We start from the raw sequence: 19,915 nt of genomic DNA, 5'->3' as shown, positions 1-19,915 counted from the left end.
GAAAAGCCACATTCATCACCGAGATCGTGGAATATATAGGGTTTACAGATAATAACAATCACGGCAATTGACATCTGTCTAGTGTTTGTCAACAAACCCCAGTATGACCGATCCAGTTAAACAAATATAATTTTTAACAAGCTGACCCTTAACCTTTCAAATTTATACCAGACAGATCCCAAGCCCTTACCTCTTTCCCCCGCCCCCTCTTACCAACTTTCAAGACCTAATTCTTGAACTTTAATATCGGGATGGTGTCTTTTTAATAAGACGAAATCCTCGTATTTGTTTTTTCTGCACTCATCATGAAACACGAAAAAAAATGAAATAAAGCATAATAATTTTTATTAATTTTTTTAAAATTATAGTTATTTACTTTTTGATTAATGTGTGGACATGTATAAATGCAAATCTAAATAGTTCTTTTTAAAACCTAAAAATCTTTGTTCAATCTATTGTCGTTTCAGTAACAAAGAAATTACATTTCAGAGATATTACCCGCATGTGATTTTATTAATTTTGAATTAACAGTATCTGTTTTTTTTTTTTAATTTATCAGAAAGATTCGCAACGTATTTTGACAGCGTTTTTGGGGGTACATAATTGTGTAAATTTTTTTTAAAAAAAGTTATATCATAAAACAAGTTAGATCTGCCCAAGATATACGGGTTTAAACGATCAAAGAGACTCGCTGTTACTGTTACTATGTTGATAGAACTCCGATAAATGAAAAATTGGACCGATGTGAGTATATGGGTCAATTAAATACTTACAAACTTATCAATACAGTGCAGCTTCAGTACTATTGATAACCTTTTTCGTAACATCTCAAAGTATCCTACGTACACATAGTACTTGTACATGTACTATTATCATGAACTAAAAGCATGAATGGTTCAAAATTCATATTTTGATTAAAGGAAAAGGAGACTCATTATTAACCATGTGTTGTTTCTTTCCACCCTAATTACTGCAAAATAGTTTATTGTCGATGGGGTCCATTTTTTGTGTTTTGATGAGAAAATACAATCATGTATTTGTTCGTGGGGATTTAATTTCGTTGTTGAAGTTTCAATTGTTATATATTGAAATTTTAACATTTCTTGGTTTCTTCACACCACTAACGCATCAAAAGTTACACCCATCCCATCCTGACACGAAAATAAGTGATTTCACACTATTGATCAAGGGGCCTTTGTGTTACTAAAAGCTTATAAACAATATCAATATTGAAGAAGTAACTTTTACTTTGTTTTAGTTGAACTCAAACATTAGTTTTGCAATATTTTTCCTTTGATAAAATTCAAAGATTATTGAAATGTAGTACAGTCAAAAATTATAAATAAGACACTGAATATTTTCTTACTTAATAAATATGGAGATAACGAACAGTATTCAAGCTCAAAGTCCATTAAAACAATACAAATCGGGAGCAGAGCAAACAGGGGCCTCCAAAAACATCAGAAGTGGGATCAGGTGCCATGGAGGGGCGAGCATCCCCTGCCGACCGGTGCTCCTTGTCATGATCGGTAAGTAACGGAAACTTATTTTATCAGTGGTGTGGCTAAATGTGAAGAAAAAAGGCAGGCACATGTACAGGTAATCCAAAAAAAAAAAAAACAAACAAACAAACAAATTTTTTAGCCAAACAAGACATACTAGTAAGCCCAACAGCTCTTTCTCTCCCTTCATCCTTCACGGTTTATGGATAATCTATAGCTGAAGGAATCTCATCGTCGCAAGCCACGGGTTTTGTGTCCATTCTATTTCCACAAACCGGGTTTGTGGAAATAGAATGGACAAAAAACCCGTGGCTTTCGACGATGAAGGAATCTATGAATAACGACATTAATTGCCGGTTTCATCAAGGGGTCATTGCCATACTTATACTTTGGTTTATGTGTTCTAGATATATTTCCGACACGAGAACAAAGTCTAGGGCACTCTAATTACAGTACTAAGTCTTCAAACTCAATTATTTGAATTCTTTTCATTTCCCTAACTTCCTAAACATAAATAGAATGATATGTACTTTTATATAAACAAACACACATGAAATTTGTGAGAGGGAGAGAGGGTGAGTGTGTGTGTGTGTGAGGGAGGGTGTGTGTGTGCGTTTAAGTCATTCGATTATTTTCATTCAAATGCTTACAATTCTTTTCCGCGTTTACCTATGATTTTCACATCTTAAATCACAGGCACTTGTTTCTGTAATAAAGTTTTAAACCTATAGTATAATAGCAACACAAGGTATCTGACTCAGAATTACATGGATTACCCCCTACCCCAGAATCGCAGTCATTTACACTTTCAGAGAAAATGCACTGGCAAATTGTTTATTACCATTCTCTTCTATGATAAATTATTGCATGCTTGTCTTTTTTTTTATCTCCTAGCTGCAGAACTGTAGCGTTATAGTTTTATATTTTAGTCTTTGCCCGTAACTAAAATATAAAACCATAACGCTACAGTTCTGCAGCTTTTTATCTCCGTAAACAGCGTCAGACTGGGAAAGAATTTCGACGCTGTTTACGGAGATCGAAGAAAATAAAGACAAGTATGCCAAATGTGGTCGTGTAGATAAATCATCGTAGAAGAGAATGATAATAATAAACAGTTTGCCAGTGCATTTTCTCTGAAAGTGTAAATTACTGCAATTCGGGGGAGGGGGGTGGGGGGAGCACTCCATATAATTCGGAGTTAGATACCTTGAGTTATTACTATACTATGCATGGGTTAAAAATTTATAACAGAGACAAGTGCCTGTGTCTTAAATGTACATACATGTGTATGATTAAAAACTCTCGTAACCATTCATTTCATAAATACATGAGTACATATATATGTCTGGACAATATCTAATATAAGAGCAATTTCACTAGCGTCACGTGATTTTGCAGTCGTCATTCCGCTAAAAAAAAAAAAAAAGAATAACCCATAAAACGTCTTTCCACGGGAACATTTTTGAAAATCATTTTAACGTATGTTGTTTTTATCTTTGGTTAAATATAGTCCATTAAAGAATTCAAATCTGTTGTTATGTAACATAAATGCCACGCAAACACGAGGTTCTTTAACAAAAACCTTCGGGACGTACAGGATTCCGTGACTCCAAATGACCTTAGAATTATCACAACTGATAAGACAGTATGCTTTGAACACATTTCTGAAACAAAGATGATCAAGGCTGTCGTTCTTCTCTTGGTTCTTGTCGTGGGTATGTATATTTACAGTCCGAAAATAATTAAAAAACAAAGCGATATTAGAAATAGAATTTATAATTCCCTAGTATAAAATAAATATTACTTTAAGAGATAACCAAGTTTGTTGGCTATGAACAACATTTACTATTTGTATATTTCACAACATTATGATCTCGTTTATAATTTACCATTTTTAAAGATGACACTATCAATGGTCGAGTTTAGTAGCAAAATCTAGAATTTGCGCCACTATGCAAAAGATAAAATCTTCAATATGTAATGTTTCAATGTGTAACATCTTCAATATGTAATGTTTCAATATTTAACATCTTCAATATGTAATGTTTTGACTATTTATCAACATTGCGCCTCTGGACATATGAGGTTCATCACGACTGGACAAAATCATAAGGTCACTTACTAAGAGAACTACAGCACAATAGTTATATTCTCTATCCTCTAAACCAGAAATCTCTGAAGACATAGCTCTACTGGTATGACGTCATAATTTCTACCTTCGAGTAAAAGTTGTTTATCTACTTGATTTTTTTTTCCTTTCGAGTTTAGCATTTTTAAGCCTGAAAGAAATGGGCAACAAGTTTAATGCATGTTATTCTTATCTGAATAACATTTCATTGAAGAATGACGGTCACCGTGCTTTGTTTGATTTACGTCCTTATGGGAATTTTTTCACTCACATTGGGACGCCGAGGGAAGAATACAATTTAAACCTGCAATTGGCACTTGTGGCCACTGAACAGTGAGAAATCTTTTTCATACCAGCACCTACTGCGAAATTGAACCTCGTTTATACGATCTCATCCGATGGATTGGTCTCAACGCCCCACAGTGGATTCGAACCCATGACGTAAGGATCTACTCCTTACTCCTCGACTCTAGATCTAGAGACCACTGCGCCACCTGGCGACACCGTGCTTATTCCCAAATTAGACTTAACATGAATCCTAACGTAATAGTATATATTTAGTACACAAAGCAACCTTGTTTTTCAAAAATAAAAACCTGCAGATACGAAAATATTGTATATGTGAATGTATGGAACTTGTATATAAAATATTTCATTGACATCAGGACAAAACTGTACATGTAGGCGTAGCATTTGAAAGATGTTATGGATCATTCTTATATATTTTTATTGCCAATTGCAACACTGTTTGAACATCGAGATTTAATATAGATGAAAAGAAGCTCTTCTTTTGTTCTATACTTGATAGAAATCTTGACAAACTTGTAGGAAGAGAAGAATTTTGAAGGAATCTAAGGGATTTTTTTTAAATCAAAATTTGCAAAGCCGTACATTGGAAAACAAGAATCAACTACATTGTATAACGCATTATACTTAATGATTACAGTCATCCAGGGTGAGAAGCCACCCCAGGGGACAGAACTATGTCATCATGTCCTCCAACAAGACTGTTCTACATTTGAAGAGGAAGTGGTGTGTGGCTCAGATGGAGTGACCTATCATAACAGGTAATGTGAAAATAAAACGATCGCAAGTGCGGAATTAGATCTTTAGCAACTTACAGTATACATATTAGTTTATAGCCAAAGTACTGAGAGTTTTGAAGTATCCCCTAATCTAGTATACTTTTTTCAGCTGTGAGTTTGCAAAAGCAGAGTGCCATGGGCATGGACACAACCTACATGCTGTGCATAGTGGACCCTGTTAATAATTGTCCACAGAATGAGCCTTATCCCTTAATAAATATACATTTTACAAATTATATCTCTCTTCATTCTACCGACGTTAAATTGCTTTAATTCCATTCCATTAGATGCCAGTATCCTAAATGTGATCAAGTGTTAAAATTAATTTTTCCGAAGACGGTTTATTTTTATTTTTATTTTTTTTTTACTGTTTTTAGAAAGTCAAAGCCTTACATCGAAGCATCCTTTCACACTGAATCAAATGTTACTTGTAGGAAGTTGTACAGTGTATGGAATGTACAATTTATCTTTCCCTTCTCATAGAAAATTTGATGATAATTTTCTGTCAGTTTGGATACTTAGTTGTCTTTAAGACATCCTGAATGGATCAGCAGATTTCATTAAAATTTTAAAGGTGGGGGGATAGTGTTCAGAAAGGCAATTAGAGTTGACAGTGGAGGGTGTTGCATTAGTATCAGTGATATAATAATATATATTTATTGCCGAAAAGTCGTTTAGGAAAAGTTTGTTTGTAGCTTTAAAAAAAAAAGAATTCCAAGATACTTTCAAAATGAAAAGTATAGCAATTTTGAAAATTAAATATCTAGATTAAAATTCCCAAACCTCTTGTCAATATAAGATACATCGTCTCAAGCCACGGTCCGGAGTCCACATATAGCTCTCTCCAGAGTGGGAGAGGGTCGTACATTTTGGCCGTGGTTTGCGACGATGTATAAGATAAAAACTAAACCGAAAGCTTTAGTTATTGTCTTTTTTAAAAAAAAAATGCCAAATGTGACATGCACATGAAAAACATGAAATTCCTCTAAATGGTTTCCCGACCTTCCAAAATATGTCACTGGAATCATATGACGTATGCAGAAGGTGAGTTAAATTGCTTTTTTCATAATTTCAGGATGAGAAGCAATGGTATTTGAAACTTTTGTACGAGTCACTAAAGTTCTACTCGTTTTTCAATTGTCACCGGAAGTTGTCCTTCTTTGAGAACATATGAAAGTGATGTCACTTTATCAGCACTAAGATAGATGATGTCATTTCTGTTCAGATAATCACGGCCTAAACCGGAAGTAAGCAAAGCAAAAACGTCCATGGCTTTTGGCTTTTCTTCAAACTGCAAATAAAAAAACAAAACGATGTATAGTAGAAGTATTACTTACAAAAGCACCAAATTAACATTCACAATTGGAATCTATAATCACAAAATGATATTACAAATATTATCATATTATTATTATTATTTAAAAAAAACCGTTTGACTAACTCGAAGCTCATACAATAAGAAATAACCATGATTACCCTTTTCATTGTGTCATTGTAAAAATGTTCAAATTGTTCAATGTAAAAATGATCCTTAGTTCTTAATAAACGGAGCAGCGTAGATTTCAATTCATCCGGTTCCATTCTCTCTGGATTCAGCACCTACAAATTAAGAAAGAAAAGTATTAATATACAACCACAACATCTTATTTAAACAGGGTATATAAGATTAGATCTTTTGATGCGCTCACTTAATTCGCTATAGGCACTAGGATGTTTGGTTTCATCTCAAATTGGCCCTCCATATAAATTTAAAAGCCAATGACATGATAGATTAGCGAATGATAATCAGCCTTACGCAGGCAGTTTGTTTTCGTCTCGAATCATCTATTCAGCATGTTGCGGACTCCTTTAAATTAAACTGAAATCGAATCAACATTAAGTATACCAACTGCGTTTCCTCAGTCTATACCTGTTTGGTCCTGAGAGTCACACCGACGGTTTAGAAACCGATGCGCTAATTGGTTGGATGAATCAATTTGATGAACTCAAATCGGACTCTGTAGCGATGAAAGGGCCAAAGGATTTCATTTTAATTGGATTGACGTGGATTTTCTCACTAGATTTAACAAAGCTATAGATATTTTTATGATATAAAATGTATACATATACCCTACTGCCATTTTTGTCTATCCACATGTAACTGGCGTCCGCCAGGGAAACTCTCTTTGTCGAGTCGTTTTCATCTTTAACTTCATCATTAGCTGAGAGGACTTTCTTACAGTCGGAAGAATCGTACTCCATGGAGGGAGAGAACAGGATGGAAAAGGAAAGACTGCGACCATAGGAGCGGACCTGGTGTAAATATCCTATAATCAAACAGTCATATTTTACAATACCGATAAAGAGTGTGGAATATATAAATTAAATTATTATACCTCTACTGATTTTTCCCTATATAACATTAGATCGTTAGATGTGATTATTATACCTCTACTGATTTTTCCCTATATAACATTAGATACTTAGATGTGACTAATACCCTAGAAATCGTTATGAGTGGACTAATCCCCGTGTGTTAGTCAAGTGAGCTAATCCCTGCTTCGAAAGCTAATTCCCGGTTATCCGTAATCCTCTAGGTTTTACTTTTACGTTGGTATACGTGAATGGACTAACACCCGTGTGTTAGTTCAGTGAGCTAATCCCTGCTTTGAAATCACGCTATCTGAATCCTCTAAAATTTACGTTTGTATCGGTATAATAAAACAGTTAAAAGTATATCATTGCGGGAGTTAGCAAGATTCCAGCTCCCCTCGACCAGGACTATCTCCCTCGGCTTCGCCTCGGGAAATAGTCCTGGCCTTGGGGAACTGGAATCTTGCTAACTCCCTCAATGATATACTTTAACTGTATATTAATTCCCTAGAAATCGTTATGAATGGACTAATCCCCGTGCGTCAGTCAAGTGAGCTAATCCCTGCATCAAAAGCTAATTCCCGGTTATCAGTAATCCACTAGATTTTACTTTTACATTGGTATGATATGTGAATGGACTATTCCCAGTGCGTTAGTTCAGGGATTAGCTCAATCCCTGCTATGAAATCACGCTATCTGAATCCTCTAAATTTTACGTTTGTATCGGTATAATAAAACAGTTAAAAGTATATCATTGCGAGAGTTAGCAAGATTCCAGTTCCCCTCGACCAGGACTATTTCCCTCGGCTTTGCCCAGGAAAATAGTCCTGGCCTTTGGGAAATGGAATCTTGCTAACTCCCTCAAATATATATTTTAACTGTATAATGACTCTCGGTTTCCTCTTTAACACATACTGAATTTAGATCATACTAATTTCGAGATTCATTCATTTGAATTTGAAAAATATTCAGTTTACTCTCAATAGTACTATCTAAGATAAACATTTGAACTTGTTTAATTTTCAAAATCTCTATATAATGTGTTTGCATTTGTTCTATCAAGACCATATTAAGTTACATTTATTGTATATATATAATCTAGGACTTATTTTGCACTGAATGCTAGCACATATATACACGGGTACCTGCTGGAATAAGGATGCAATCCCCTGACAATAGTGTGGCGTGGTTCCAGGGAGTCCTGGAGACGTCAGTAAACTTAAACATGTTTACTTTGTCTACATCAATAGGAGAGTGACCAGAGCCAGAATTTTTATACTAGAATTAATCAATGACTTGCAATTAATGCTTTGACAATTACTTCAGAGCAATAAAAGTCAATCTCTTTCCTTCTAAAACTTCTAAATTGAACATTATTTAAATTAAATTAAATGTAAAATTAATTCGGTTTTTGAAAACTGCAGCTTGTGAAATTATTCAATTTACACAAATGAAAAAGTTTAAGAAGATCCAGGCATATTTATCGAAGGGAAAACTATATACATGAACTTTGGGGACAAGAATCAAGATAATTCTTAACGTATTTGATTACATAAACTATCTTACGAAAAATAATTGTTAAAAATTATAATGTGTAATCATGAAAGAATGTTTACATTTTCTTCATAATGAAAGTTCCATTTGTATTTTTCATCGATGATAATGAAATCCTTCCTGCCGAACAACACGCAATGAAGGTCGTGGTCTTCATGACTGTGGAGCCGAGACGATGTGCCACCGCTACTCATCCATAAACGTGCTTCATAGAGCCGCTCGTAGAAGGTACCACATTTCAAACAACTTGGCAACTGAGCATCAAAAAAAAAAAAAAAACCAAAACAAAACGTGAACATGTAAAAGCAAAGCAGTTATATCGTTGCAACATACAATATATAATTATAGGCAAATGCATAATTTATTAGGTGCCTATAAAATAAGTACACTGTACACGCCAAAATCATAAAAAAATATTATCATTATGTAAAAGATAAACTATCATTTACAAATGGATATATGCAGGACGATATCAACGAATCTTGCATCCTATGGCATTTTGGAAATCGTCTATTACTTTTCTCATGCTTTATACAATATCTATTCTTACTATCTGAATGGATTGAAAATCAGGCAATGCTCATAAATACCCTAGCTCTCCACGGATATAAAAAAGTCAATGTTTTTACAATATAGTTGGGAAAAAATGACAAGAACATGGCTTGAGTTATGCATACCGGAAGTTCGGCCATCATTTTTTTAGGCACCGAAGTAACGAGGTACCATTCCTCATACATGTAGTCCATTAGAAACTTCTTTAACTTCATCACATGCTGCTCGTGCTGCACATGCTGTTGAACTGCTTGTCTCTTCACTGTCACCGTTACATTCAAATCTCCAAAACTTAAATCCAATGTAGTAATTACTTAAGTAAATTAAGTACAGTCATGTATACAATGATATATTCAAGGTAATGAGACAAAACAAGTATAGCTATTTCCAAAAAGCTTTGCCGTCTTTAGCAGCAACCTTAAACAGTAAAATGACCTACATGTAGCTACACCTATCAGACCATATTACTCTTGAGTAGTTTGATGACTTGGCTATTTATTTCTTCAACAGTTTTTTTAAAGACATTAGCCCTACCATATGAAAGACAGTGAAAAACAAAAAAAAAAAATCAACCCAATTTTAATGATTACATCCAAAAAAAAAAAAGAACATTTCTGTTAACCATGAAAAATAGATACACCTTTAATAGTTGCTATAAAAAATTATTGCAGCCCGGAGGACCGGGCTGCTCTATACATATAAGTTTAAGTGATGGTATGTGGGGATTGAGGTGGGAGAAGTTATTCAGAATTAAAGGTTTTCTAAACATTAAAAAGATTGTTAATCAGAATGTTCTTTCCCTTTATAAATTACGAGATACACAATATATTTACTTCCATAAAGTGAATCTGTAAAAATATATATGTTTTTCATATTCAATATATAAAGTTGCTTATCATTTACCGTCGAAAAAACGACAGGTCCCTTTTTTTAGAACATCGAATTTTACTTATCGCATAAAAACGTAAAAATGTACTTTACACAGTTCGTGTTTTATATTCTTAAAGTGAAAGATATTTTTGAAAATAGGTGATGCATGTGTCTGGTTTCAAATTATATTTTATGCAGCCAACATTTACTTGAGGAATTGATAAAGTTTAAAAGGGTATCGTTTTTGTTCGATTTTCATCCGACTATAAGTTTTCAAAATATTCTCGACTATCGTCTCCATCATTTAGACGCATGCCTTTTTCACACATATCGAAGCGGTTTGATGATAAAGACTCAATTTCCATTGTTTACTTTATTTATTTCCCAGGCCACAATTGATGGTTACATCAATGTTTTCTTGTATTGTTAGTTTCATTTCATGCAATTTTCTTCTGTTCGTTTTGTCAACTTTTTTACGATTGGAAATCTTGAAGAATTGTAAGTCGTACGAAAATTAGTAATTGTAACTACTCGGCCATCTCCCTAACCGCAAATTTTCACATCATGTATTTTCTACAAATCACAATTAAGAGAGGAAGTGCACTATCCGAAGACTATAGAATACTTCAACTCTGTACACCGTCTTTCAATGAATTCCATTACTAACGAAAGTTTATCATCAACAAATGATGAAGTTCTGTAAATGTCCGTGAAAATTTTGCATTTGGTGATCTTTGCATTTTTATGCTTAAATGAACGAAAATAATTTAAAAGATGGTTAATTTCAAACAATATTATACAAATAATTTATTGCCAATTCAATATGTGGGCATCGTACACAATAAACATATAACAAACCATGCAGTTATAATTTCATATAACATAGATGAAAAACAATTAAAGGTACCAAGGGACGATGCATAAGAAATTTCTTACTATTTTCTTGTAGCCCATAACTTACTGTTGCTTAAGGTAGACATCGATCTCCCAGTTTTTCATGACCTTGACATCCTGAAGGCCGTCGTGTATAAGGACAGGTTTGTTGTTCTTGATGTACTTTACATATAGAGAATGCGCACTCGGCATTTCCGGTGTCTCCATAATCCTACCACTGGATCTTTTCTGCCAGCCTATGTACGTAAAGCATATGAGATAGAATGATTTGACTATAAATGACTTGTTGTTAAACTATTGAAACTAGTCCCATTAAATGATAAACCTGGTATTCCGGAAAAAAATACTGAAGCATCCACTTTCATCTTGATACTTGTATGTGAAAGAAAAGAAAACATGACTTACCTTTTAGCTTATTTATAAAAAAGAATAGTTTTAATGAATATAAAATTTTAAAGAGTTGAAAGCCTACCTAAAGGACGGAGGTGACCATCAGGAATTCCTTGACCGGAAGGGACGATGTAGGGCGGAAATAAGACATCCATCTTCTGATCCTTAGGAAAACCAACTTTCGAGAAACAGTAGTGTAGAACTGCTGATAAAATTAGTATGGTGACATGTAAAGGAGTCATCGTCTATCCCGAAGGAATGGCAAGAAACCCGAATATATGTGCAAGAAAAATGCACTTTCTTGTTAAAATTGCACGTGTGTAGAAGACGTTCTCGCCACGTCATACCTGGGTTGTATTGATGTCTATAGCACACCTTTTGTTGCTTATCGAACTGATTTGGTTGTTCCTCGCGACATATGTTGATCCGGGCTCTCGGGATATGGCGTTTTTAAGTGATAAATTGTAGGCTTAATCGATTTAAACTAAGCAAACTATCAACTTCTGTTTACAAAATGAAAATGTTCGCCTTTTTTGCAAAATCCAATGTAAAGATAAAAAACTGAATTCACCTTGTTTCCATTTTGCGGAATATGATACTTTTGCACATCTCCTCGATACGAAATACATGGGATGCATCCGTTTAAATATAAATACAAGACTATATTGTCACAGGGGATTTTATCAACTTACACTCTTGTTATTCCAGTGTGAGCAAACTTACTCAATAGATATTATGATTTTTTTTATATTTATATAAATGCTATAGGTGTTGTGATGGACAAAGAAATCTAATAAAAATAGAGACGCGAGAATTATGCTGTCTTTTTATTCAAATAAATCTAGAGGATTTTTGTTTAAGTATTATGAAAACTGGAAAAAGAGATAATAATATTATACTTCATTTTTTCTGAAAATGGATTCCATTAAAAGAAAGAAAAGAAAAGAATTCTGGAATATTGTGATCAGGCAGGTTCGTTAACCGACAGGCAGATACCGGTATGTGGGAGAGCACTTTGGTTCGGTTGCACGACAAAAATTTGATAGAGTTTCCTCTCTTGGATTTATGTTACAGGTAGTATTTTCAAGTAGGTGTATACTTGTATTTAGTCTTGACCCTCACTGGATTTCTTCCTCGACACATGCACATACGGCAACATTATTAAAAATTATTGGTTTTTTCCTTCATTGTTTCAGATTAAATCTTGAATATAATTTTTTTATGAAATGCTCATGCAGTTAATCCCATGAAAACATTTTTATGTCTGGTCAGTCATTGTACATCGCCTCAGTTTTCTCCAGAAAATTTCACAGAAGTCATTCGGTTTGATTTTTTTTTTCAAGAAAATGTACATGTAGCAACTAATGAACATAGAGAACCGCAAAGCAATGCATCGAATTACTACATTACTAAAATCAATACTAAAGGACTGTGGTGGCTAATTGGAAACGGGTGTCCTTTTTCGCCATCCATATGGGTGCTATACTTCAATCTCAACGTAAGTCATCTGAGAACAAAATAATATGAGCATTATGGTCATATTTCTCTTGTTTTAATTAACATAAGGTTCATCATTATGACTAACTTTTGAGAAAAAAAATGATATTGTCAATTAGACGATTGACATATGAACCATGAATTCTTAAAATTTTATCCCTCAAACATTAATAAAAACGCAAAATAACCAGTATTACATGTTTGTAAGGACCGAGTGATCAGTGATTGATTCTCATCAGGTGTGTCCTTGGTAATCAATCGCAGGTAAAATACTTAGCACTCAGGTAGATGTACAACATTCTTGTTACGCATTATTAAGCGGTTGAGACATTGCGCGTGAGTTTACACGACTGTTGCGTAACATTTCTCAGCTGTTCTTCGTTTATATTCGTTTGTAGTTTGTGACTAAATGGATTGATTTAAATTGCTGTGTTGGTGAATCGTAAGAAAGATTTAAAAATCGCTACACTTGCACACCGACCTATTGCCGTGGCGACCGATAGAAAATATAAATAAGTATACATAAACAATCAACTGTGTCGGCGAATTTTCTCGTTCACATTGAGTATTTCAACCTCTGCCAAGTTAGCACGGGATTTCATTAACCAAAAACGACATGGATTAATAATTACGCACTTTGGATTTTAAAGATTTGCAGAAGAATTTCATATTATGGCACATGGTGCAGTGTTTTGATTTTAAAGAACTAGAACCCGGTATTCAGTCGTCGAACTATAAGGATGGATCTACAAATGAAATTATGTGACAGCGTGACGGGTTCTCTCAGCAGGACCCCTAGTCTGAAGCTGAAAGTATTTCGGAAACTTTTAGATGAGAAGAATTCAGAGGAGAACAGGAAGATTCGCCGGCACACGCCCGTGGGGTCGGGTGAATACAGTGTAGGATGTTGGGACATGATGTGTGGGGGGCCCACGGATAAAGGAACATTCTTTAGACTATTTTATCCCGTGGAGAAAACTGATATTTATGTAAGTGATGAAAAACGTGATTCATTTATTTCAGCTTATCATCGGGATCTCTAAAATACATTTCTGATTTTTTTTCCAGTGGAGATGCACATTTGTTTATTCTATTTGCAAACATTCAAAGTTATCTAATTAAATTCTAAGCCACTTATTACTATTTATAAGCGGAGGTAGAATTCAGGATATTTCCAGTCAGTCCCAGTTCAAAACCAAGTCATTTTGATAGCTAAACAAAAACATGACTTTCAATCAGCTTATCGGATTATGATAGAGGGAAAACTAATTCATGTACATTCAATATTTTAAATATCTACGTATCTTCAGAATATATCTTTTAATTATCATTCCTGAACGGGGCCGTAGAATTCTTGGGACCAGGATCCCGCCCCCTCAATCATTTTTCGAATTTTTCAAATCAAAGAAAAATTTTACCCCTCCCAAAAATCTGTGAAAGGTTGCATTTGGGTCATTCTTATATCCCACATATTTTAAAGTCGCTGATACAGGTTGCCCTAATTAATCCATTTTTTTGAAAAATAACTGTTGCATTCGTTCGATGATACTTAAAATCTTATATGGTTAATCTCATATGTTTTACAGAAAAGAGACAAACAGTGGCCACTGTGGTTACCAAGGAAACAATATGGCGAAGGATACGCAGACATTGTTACGAAAAACCCCAGAATAAAAGTTTTTGGCAAATTGTTTAATTGGATGGGAGGTATATTTAGAGAATTACCAAAATTATGCAAAATTTTAAAACTTCAAGACTTTTTACATTAACATGCATATTCTCTTATTTTAAGGTTCTAATTAAATGTTTCACTCATTAAGTATATATATTTATTGTATATTGATTTAATTATTGTGATCTCGTAAAACATATCAAAATTTCTCTACAGGGGATGTGTATGTTCCCGCCCTTTGGCAGGGTCCCCTATGTCCCTCCAACACAAAATTCCCAGTGGTCATATTTTCGCATGGATTAGGCGGAAACCGGACGACGAACACGACAATGTGTTGTGAGCTGGCCTCCCAAGGGTTTATTGTAGCGTCCATAGAGCACAGGTATATCACATTATTTACCACATATATACAAAATAATGTTCATGCAAATGTTATTACGTTAAGTTTTCAATAAAATGACTGACTTATTAGTATTGACAATAAAAAAGTAAATCTGACAGCTTTTTCTTGAGCTAAGTAAAATCTAAACTTTATATTACCTAATTATTAATTTAATCTTGAACACCCCCCCCCCCACATGCAACCCCCCCCCCCCCCAAAAAAAAACTTTGAATCGTAAAGAAATTTTAAAAAATATTTCAATATAATTTCTATGACTAATCAATGATCTGATTTCACAGAGATGGATCAGCTTCCATGACGTATCACTTATCAGAGGAAATCAATAGGCACCATGTAACTACAACCGCGGAATCGAACTCCCGACCTCACAGTCGCCACACCATTCACCGAACCCATCTGTACTCGGAGGAATGGAAACCATTCGAGTGGTTCGAACCCTGGGACGACTTCACGTATAGAAACAAACAGGTAACTAAACCCACTGCACCGTTATACTAACTCAATCAAAGCATTATATGTCAGATAGAATAGATATTGTTCAGTTATTGAACTGAATTATATCATAATAATTTCGTGTAATTTGTTAAATTGTATAATTCATTGCTTGGTAAGTGAGACGAATTCCTGTTGTCAGCAAATTCTTGTCAAATGCAAATTGTTTGTTTTGTTTGTTAGTTTTTTTCACTAAGCACATGCAAATAAATCACTGTATAACTATTGTAGGTTCATCATCGTGCAGATGAGGTAATTCAGGCGTTAGACAATTTAGTCTTACTACATAATGGCAAAGAACTACATAATTCCATGAGAACTCACTTCAATACCAAGCAATTTATGGTGAGTACGAATTGTGAAACGACAAGAGTAAAACGGAAAGATAATGGTTTACATGGGCTAACTAGTTACACTAAAGAGCGGGATAATTGTGTAGTTCAAGTGTACATGAGAAAAATAAAAGTAAACGGGCGTTGTGTGAATTGCTTACTCATCGGCAATCAAAAAAAGTAGGAGTTTAAAAAAAATATACAAATAAAGTACATGGAATAGCCTGTAAGAAATCTCTTTTGGCTGAATAATGCATATTAAGTCAGTGCATTCATGCATGTAGACAATTTTTAATAAACAAGTGTTATATATAGAAAATATAAAACTTGTACCAGAGTTTTATATGAAAGATTTGTAAAAAGCCAATAAAATGAATACGTTGCATGTGGCAAATGTTTTCACCTGCTCTTTCAAATTTTACAGAAACTTATTTAAAAAAAACCCCGTTGAATGAACAGTTTGAAGATTCACCATGCAGAGTAGAGAATTTTAAAGAAGAATTTAATATATATTTAGTGCAATGTACTAAAGGAATTAAAACTTTAGAATGGAAGATAAACCATGAATGTTTTTGTAGATACATAATTTAATACTCATTGCAAATCTATAACATATCATTTTGAGGCAAATCCAAGTTATACTAATTGTATGAGAGAGAGAGAGAGAGAGAGAAACAATATAGATAAAACATCAGTGATGTACATTACAGAATCGACTAGATTTATCCAGAGTGGTTGTAATGGGCCATTCTTTCGGAGGTGCTACTACACTATGTACCTTGTCCAAAGACAAACGATTTCGGTGAGTAATTTTGATGATTTTTCCACCCACAGGATCTTGTTGACCGGACCATCTCCCCTAAACCCAGATCCCAGGGATTTTCCATTTATTTTTTTTTTCATAAATTATTGTTTTAGCACACATTTACAATGTGTTTTTTATGAGAAATTAAAAAAAAAGTAGAATAAGCGTTCGATTACAAAATCATATGTTTGTGGTACTATGATAATATACCGTCCAACCTTTATTTTCACTGCAGAAAATAGAAACACCTCTAAAAGACGACATTAGATCTATAAGTGGTATTTAAGTAAATTGCTTAAACCCTGTCCCAGATTTGGCTATGAAAGTCTTTAAAAATTATATAAGCTTTGACCGATTTTTTTTTTTTTTTGAATACAGTGTATTTAAATTCCATTAATATCTAACTATTTGAACCTCGTACTATTTGCATTAAAGTATAATCATTCTAAAACCCTTTACGTCATTCAACGGGATTAAAATTTCTACTTTCCAGTTTTTAATAATAGACACTGTTTGTTGTTACGTTTCCACGACACAGCTTTTTATGTCGCCGTCTCTGTCGCAGTATACACACTATAGCTGTGATCTTGGTGATTGCAGCCATCAATATTTCAGATGATAAGTAATTATAGTGATAAAAAATAAGTTCGACTTTGAAGCTTTGATTTCAATTCTAGACTATGTTGGTGACAAACTGTTATTGATCGAAACAAACCGGCAACCAAGGCATTGTTGTATTAATAATTGAATGTGGAGACATCATTTTTAACTGTTCAAGTGAACAAAATAGAAACTCTAAGCCCTCGTTTCTGTCTCGTATATTAAAACATTAAATCTATATTTAATTAACACGTATGAATTGGATAAAAATTCTAAAAGCTTATCACACCTTTTCTTTTTATGTATAGATTAAAAAAAACATTTTACATATATGGCCCACAATCTTAGCAATGAAATTATTCAGCTTCTAAAAGACAATAGTCCACTTTTATGTGAAATCGTACAACTTTCTAGTAGTTCAGCTCATCTTGGCATTAAGTAATTTAAGTGGATGATATTTCACAGAGTGGGCGTGGTTTTGGATGGTTGGATGCATCCACTGGATGAGGAAATCTATGGAAACATCAACCAACCCGTCCTGATGCTAAACATGGAATCCTTTCAGTGGAAAACTAATGTAGAACAAATGATGAGACTGATGACGGATGACACAGAAAGACGCAGCATGATCACCATTAAGTAGGTCTTCATTAACTTTTTAATTAATTCATATAATCATCATTGTCTTGTTATCATCGTAAGCAAAATGGTGAATCGAGATAAAATTAATAAAATTAAATATGCACACTATTTAGAATATACGGTGGTGAAAAAGTTGTTTTTGACCTATCAAAATAAAGGCGTTTCAAGAACTCAAGAAATACTAGACAAGAAAAACAAACTTGTGCGTGGTTGTACATTGTATAACAATTTTGTTGCGGTTTTGTTATACGCGTAAGTTTGTTTTATCATTATGTGTAATGACAATACAATGAAAGATGCAGATTAAAATGGATGTTTGTTAGATGACTATTATCGTCGTAGTATTACCAGCCTTTTCCCCCGTGAAAATGTCATAAAAACGACTGAATATGAATGAACAGAAAGGAGGGAGAGTGATAAAATAGGCTATGCCTGCTGCCCAAATCCCATTAACTTTTTGCGAATAAAATTATATATTAAAAAAGAACAGAAATCACCGTTACTTGCATAACGGGGAAAATATATACAAATGTATAAAATTATACAATAAATTTAAATAATGTCTGATAAAGTATAAAATTATCTTGGTCTTACAAACGTTCAAAATACTTAAATCGATTACAAATTGTGTCCTATACAATAAAATTTAGTTTATTCTATTATACATTTAAGTGTAGATCATCTAACTGCAGCAAATAAGTTCCATGGAATTAGAAATCTTCAGTTCACATTGTTTAGAGCCTCTTTCATAACTTCGTGTAAGTATATAAAAAGAATCGTTGCAAATGACAAAACAGTTTAACTGCATTAATCTGGCAACCATTCAAAGACGTATGTTTTGCTCGAAAAACAACATATATATTTTTCATCTATCAGCCTCCTTAATAAATACAAACTTAAGAAATTAAACAAAAGAAAAGAACCCCTAGTACTATGTGAAAATGGATCGTCCTTTCATCGTCAAAATGATGAGATGGTAAACATTTGAGTTCTAAGTCATCACTTTTTGATATATTTTTTTTACCTGTTCATAATCTAATGCATGTGTAGGTGTTGAAGACCTCTAGTAGGAGTATAAACGATAAACCGCAAACCAAATATGTCATTATGAATGGGAATTGTGTGTACCGAAAAACCGCAGAATTATACCTTAAGAGAGTACAAAGTCCACGTTGTCGAGCGAGTAAATAAAGGTGTCTCTCGTTTATCGATTATAAATCTCGAAAAATTATTAGCATTTATTTAACACATTTCATAAACAGTAATATATATTTCATATATCTCAATTCATCCCAAGACAAAAGAAATCAACAATGAACTATTCACAATATAATATAGGGTCAAGAATGAGTGTAATGAGCGAAACTTTCTATATGGACACGAGGGCTCTTATTAAAAAAAAAAACGCTGGCGTCAAGTTCTTTTAAAAGGCTAAAGCGTTCGTAATTGAACAAGAATCTCCATCTACGGTTTATATATATATATATATATATATATATATATATATATATATATATATATATATATATATATATACATATATATATATACATACATATATATATATATATATATATATATATATATATATATATGGTTGTGCCATTTAGGAGACCGCTCATATTTATATATTGGCATTAAGTAGCCTCGTAGAATAAGTAGACCAAAACCGGTCGCCTTAACATTTTGACCCTCTCTGAACAGAAAATTAATGACTTTTTAATATTAAATTGACAATAGTTAATTTAAGTTTAGTATATTTTTGTCCCTTAAATACCAAAAATATGCCAAAAATTTATGATTATCGAAATTTTTAAATTTAAATTTCAAGCAACGTATATATTGGTATTATTATATATCGTCATTATGTAGACCAGCTAAAACTTGCAAAATTAAGTAAGATCTGCTATATATGTCTTATTTCTCCTAGTATTTAGTTTTAGATATTGTTCTCCCACTAATTTTGGGTATGTACAATTTGCTAAATAGAATAAAACTTTTTACGAGAAAATGAGCTTTAGAGTTTCGTGTTCATCAACTTCAAGGTTTTCGTGCGCAATGCCTTCCGAAAATTTTCGGAAATCCTCGGTATCCTTTACGACCTTCGGAGAAATAGGAGTCAGACAAAATTTTGGTAAGTAATAA

At 33.5% G+C, this 19,915-nt stretch overlaps 3 protein-coding genes across 3 annotated transcripts in view; 2 read left to right on the top strand and 1 right to left on the bottom strand.

Moving 5' to 3' along the window:
- The first annotated feature begins 3,142 nt into the window (after window positions 1–3,142).
- On the top strand, window positions 3,143–4,923 carry LOC133206088 (ovomucoid-like). Its single transcript, XM_061342052.1, has 3 exons — window positions 3,143–3,217; window positions 4,577–4,697; window positions 4,825–4,923. Exons 1-3 carry the CDS (start codon window positions 3,178–3,180, stop codon window positions 4,895–4,897), a joined length of 234 nt encoding a protein of 77 aa, XP_061198036.1. The 5' UTR covers window positions 3,143–3,177; the 3' UTR covers window positions 4,898–4,923.
- Window positions 4,924–5,624: 701 nt separating this feature from the next.
- Window positions 5,625–11,672, bottom strand: LOC133206000 (uncharacterized). The gene is made up of 8 exons (XM_061341940.1): window positions 11,410–11,672; window positions 11,005–11,173; window positions 9,299–9,464; window positions 8,684–8,875; window positions 8,213–8,345; window positions 6,825–7,021; window positions 6,192–6,314; window positions 5,625–6,006 (listed from the first exon to the last, which is right to left on the bottom strand). The coding sequence occupies exons 1-8, from the start codon at window positions 11,567–11,569 to the stop codon at window positions 5,830–5,832; spliced, it is 1,317 nt and encodes a 438-aa protein (XP_061197924.1). The 5' UTR covers window positions 11,570–11,672; the 3' UTR covers window positions 5,625–5,829.
- Window positions 11,673–13,221: 1,549 nt separating this feature from the next.
- LOC133205902 (platelet-activating factor acetylhydrolase-like) overlaps window positions 13,222–19,915 on the top strand; it is a 32,336-nt gene continuing 25,642 nt past the window's right edge. Inside the window, exons 1-7 of the mRNA XM_061341830.1 lie at window positions 13,222–13,813; window positions 14,411–14,531; window positions 14,713–14,878; window positions 15,178–15,367; window positions 15,623–15,736; window positions 16,434–16,525; window positions 17,594–17,767. Coding sequence (XP_061197814.1) covers window positions 13,565–13,813; window positions 14,411–14,531; window positions 14,713–14,878; window positions 15,178–15,367; window positions 15,623–15,736; window positions 16,434–16,525; window positions 17,594–17,767 — 1,106 coding nt within the window. The 5' untranslated portion in view covers window positions 13,222–13,564. The remainder of the gene's footprint in view (window positions 13,814–14,410; window positions 14,532–14,712; window positions 14,879–15,177; window positions 15,368–15,622; window positions 15,737–16,433; window positions 16,526–17,593; window positions 17,768–19,915) is intronic.

This window comes from Saccostrea echinata, unplaced genomic scaffold, assembly GCF_033153115.1.
Source record: "Saccostrea echinata isolate AGI-Se365-2 ecotype Australia unplaced genomic scaffold, CSIRO_AGI_Sech_v1 ptg000001l, whole genome shotgun sequence".
Taxonomy (NCBI): Eukaryota; Metazoa; Mollusca; class Bivalvia; order Ostreida; family Ostreidae; genus Saccostrea; species Saccostrea echinata.
Note: the sequence above shows the minus strand (reverse complement) of the source record. Positions and strands in the feature narration are given on the sequence as shown.

Coding starts and splice junctions, on each gene's coding strand:
- LOC133206088 (XM_061342052.1), top strand. CDS start 3,178: ATGATCAAGGCTGTCGTTCTTCTCTTGGTTCTTGTCGTGG. Junction 3,218..4,576: donor TCTCTTGGTTCTTGTCGTGG/GTATGTATATTT, acceptor TAATGATTACAG/TCATCCAGGGTGAGAAGCCA. Junction 4,698..4,824: donor GGAGTGACCTATCATAACAG/GTAATGTGAAAA, acceptor TACTTTTTTCAG/CTGTGAGTTTGCAAAAGCAG.
- LOC133206000 (XM_061341940.1), bottom strand. CDS start 11,569: ATGACTCCTTTACATGTCACCATACTAATTTTATCAGCAGTTCTACAC. Junction 9,465..11,004: donor GATGTCTACCTTAAGCAACA/GTAAGTTATGGG, acceptor ATTGGATTTAAG/TTTTGGAGATTTGAATGTAA. Junction 6,007..6,191: donor ACAATGACACAATGAAAAGG/GTAATCATGGTT, acceptor TTTTATTTGCAG/TTTGAAGAAAAGCCAAAAGC.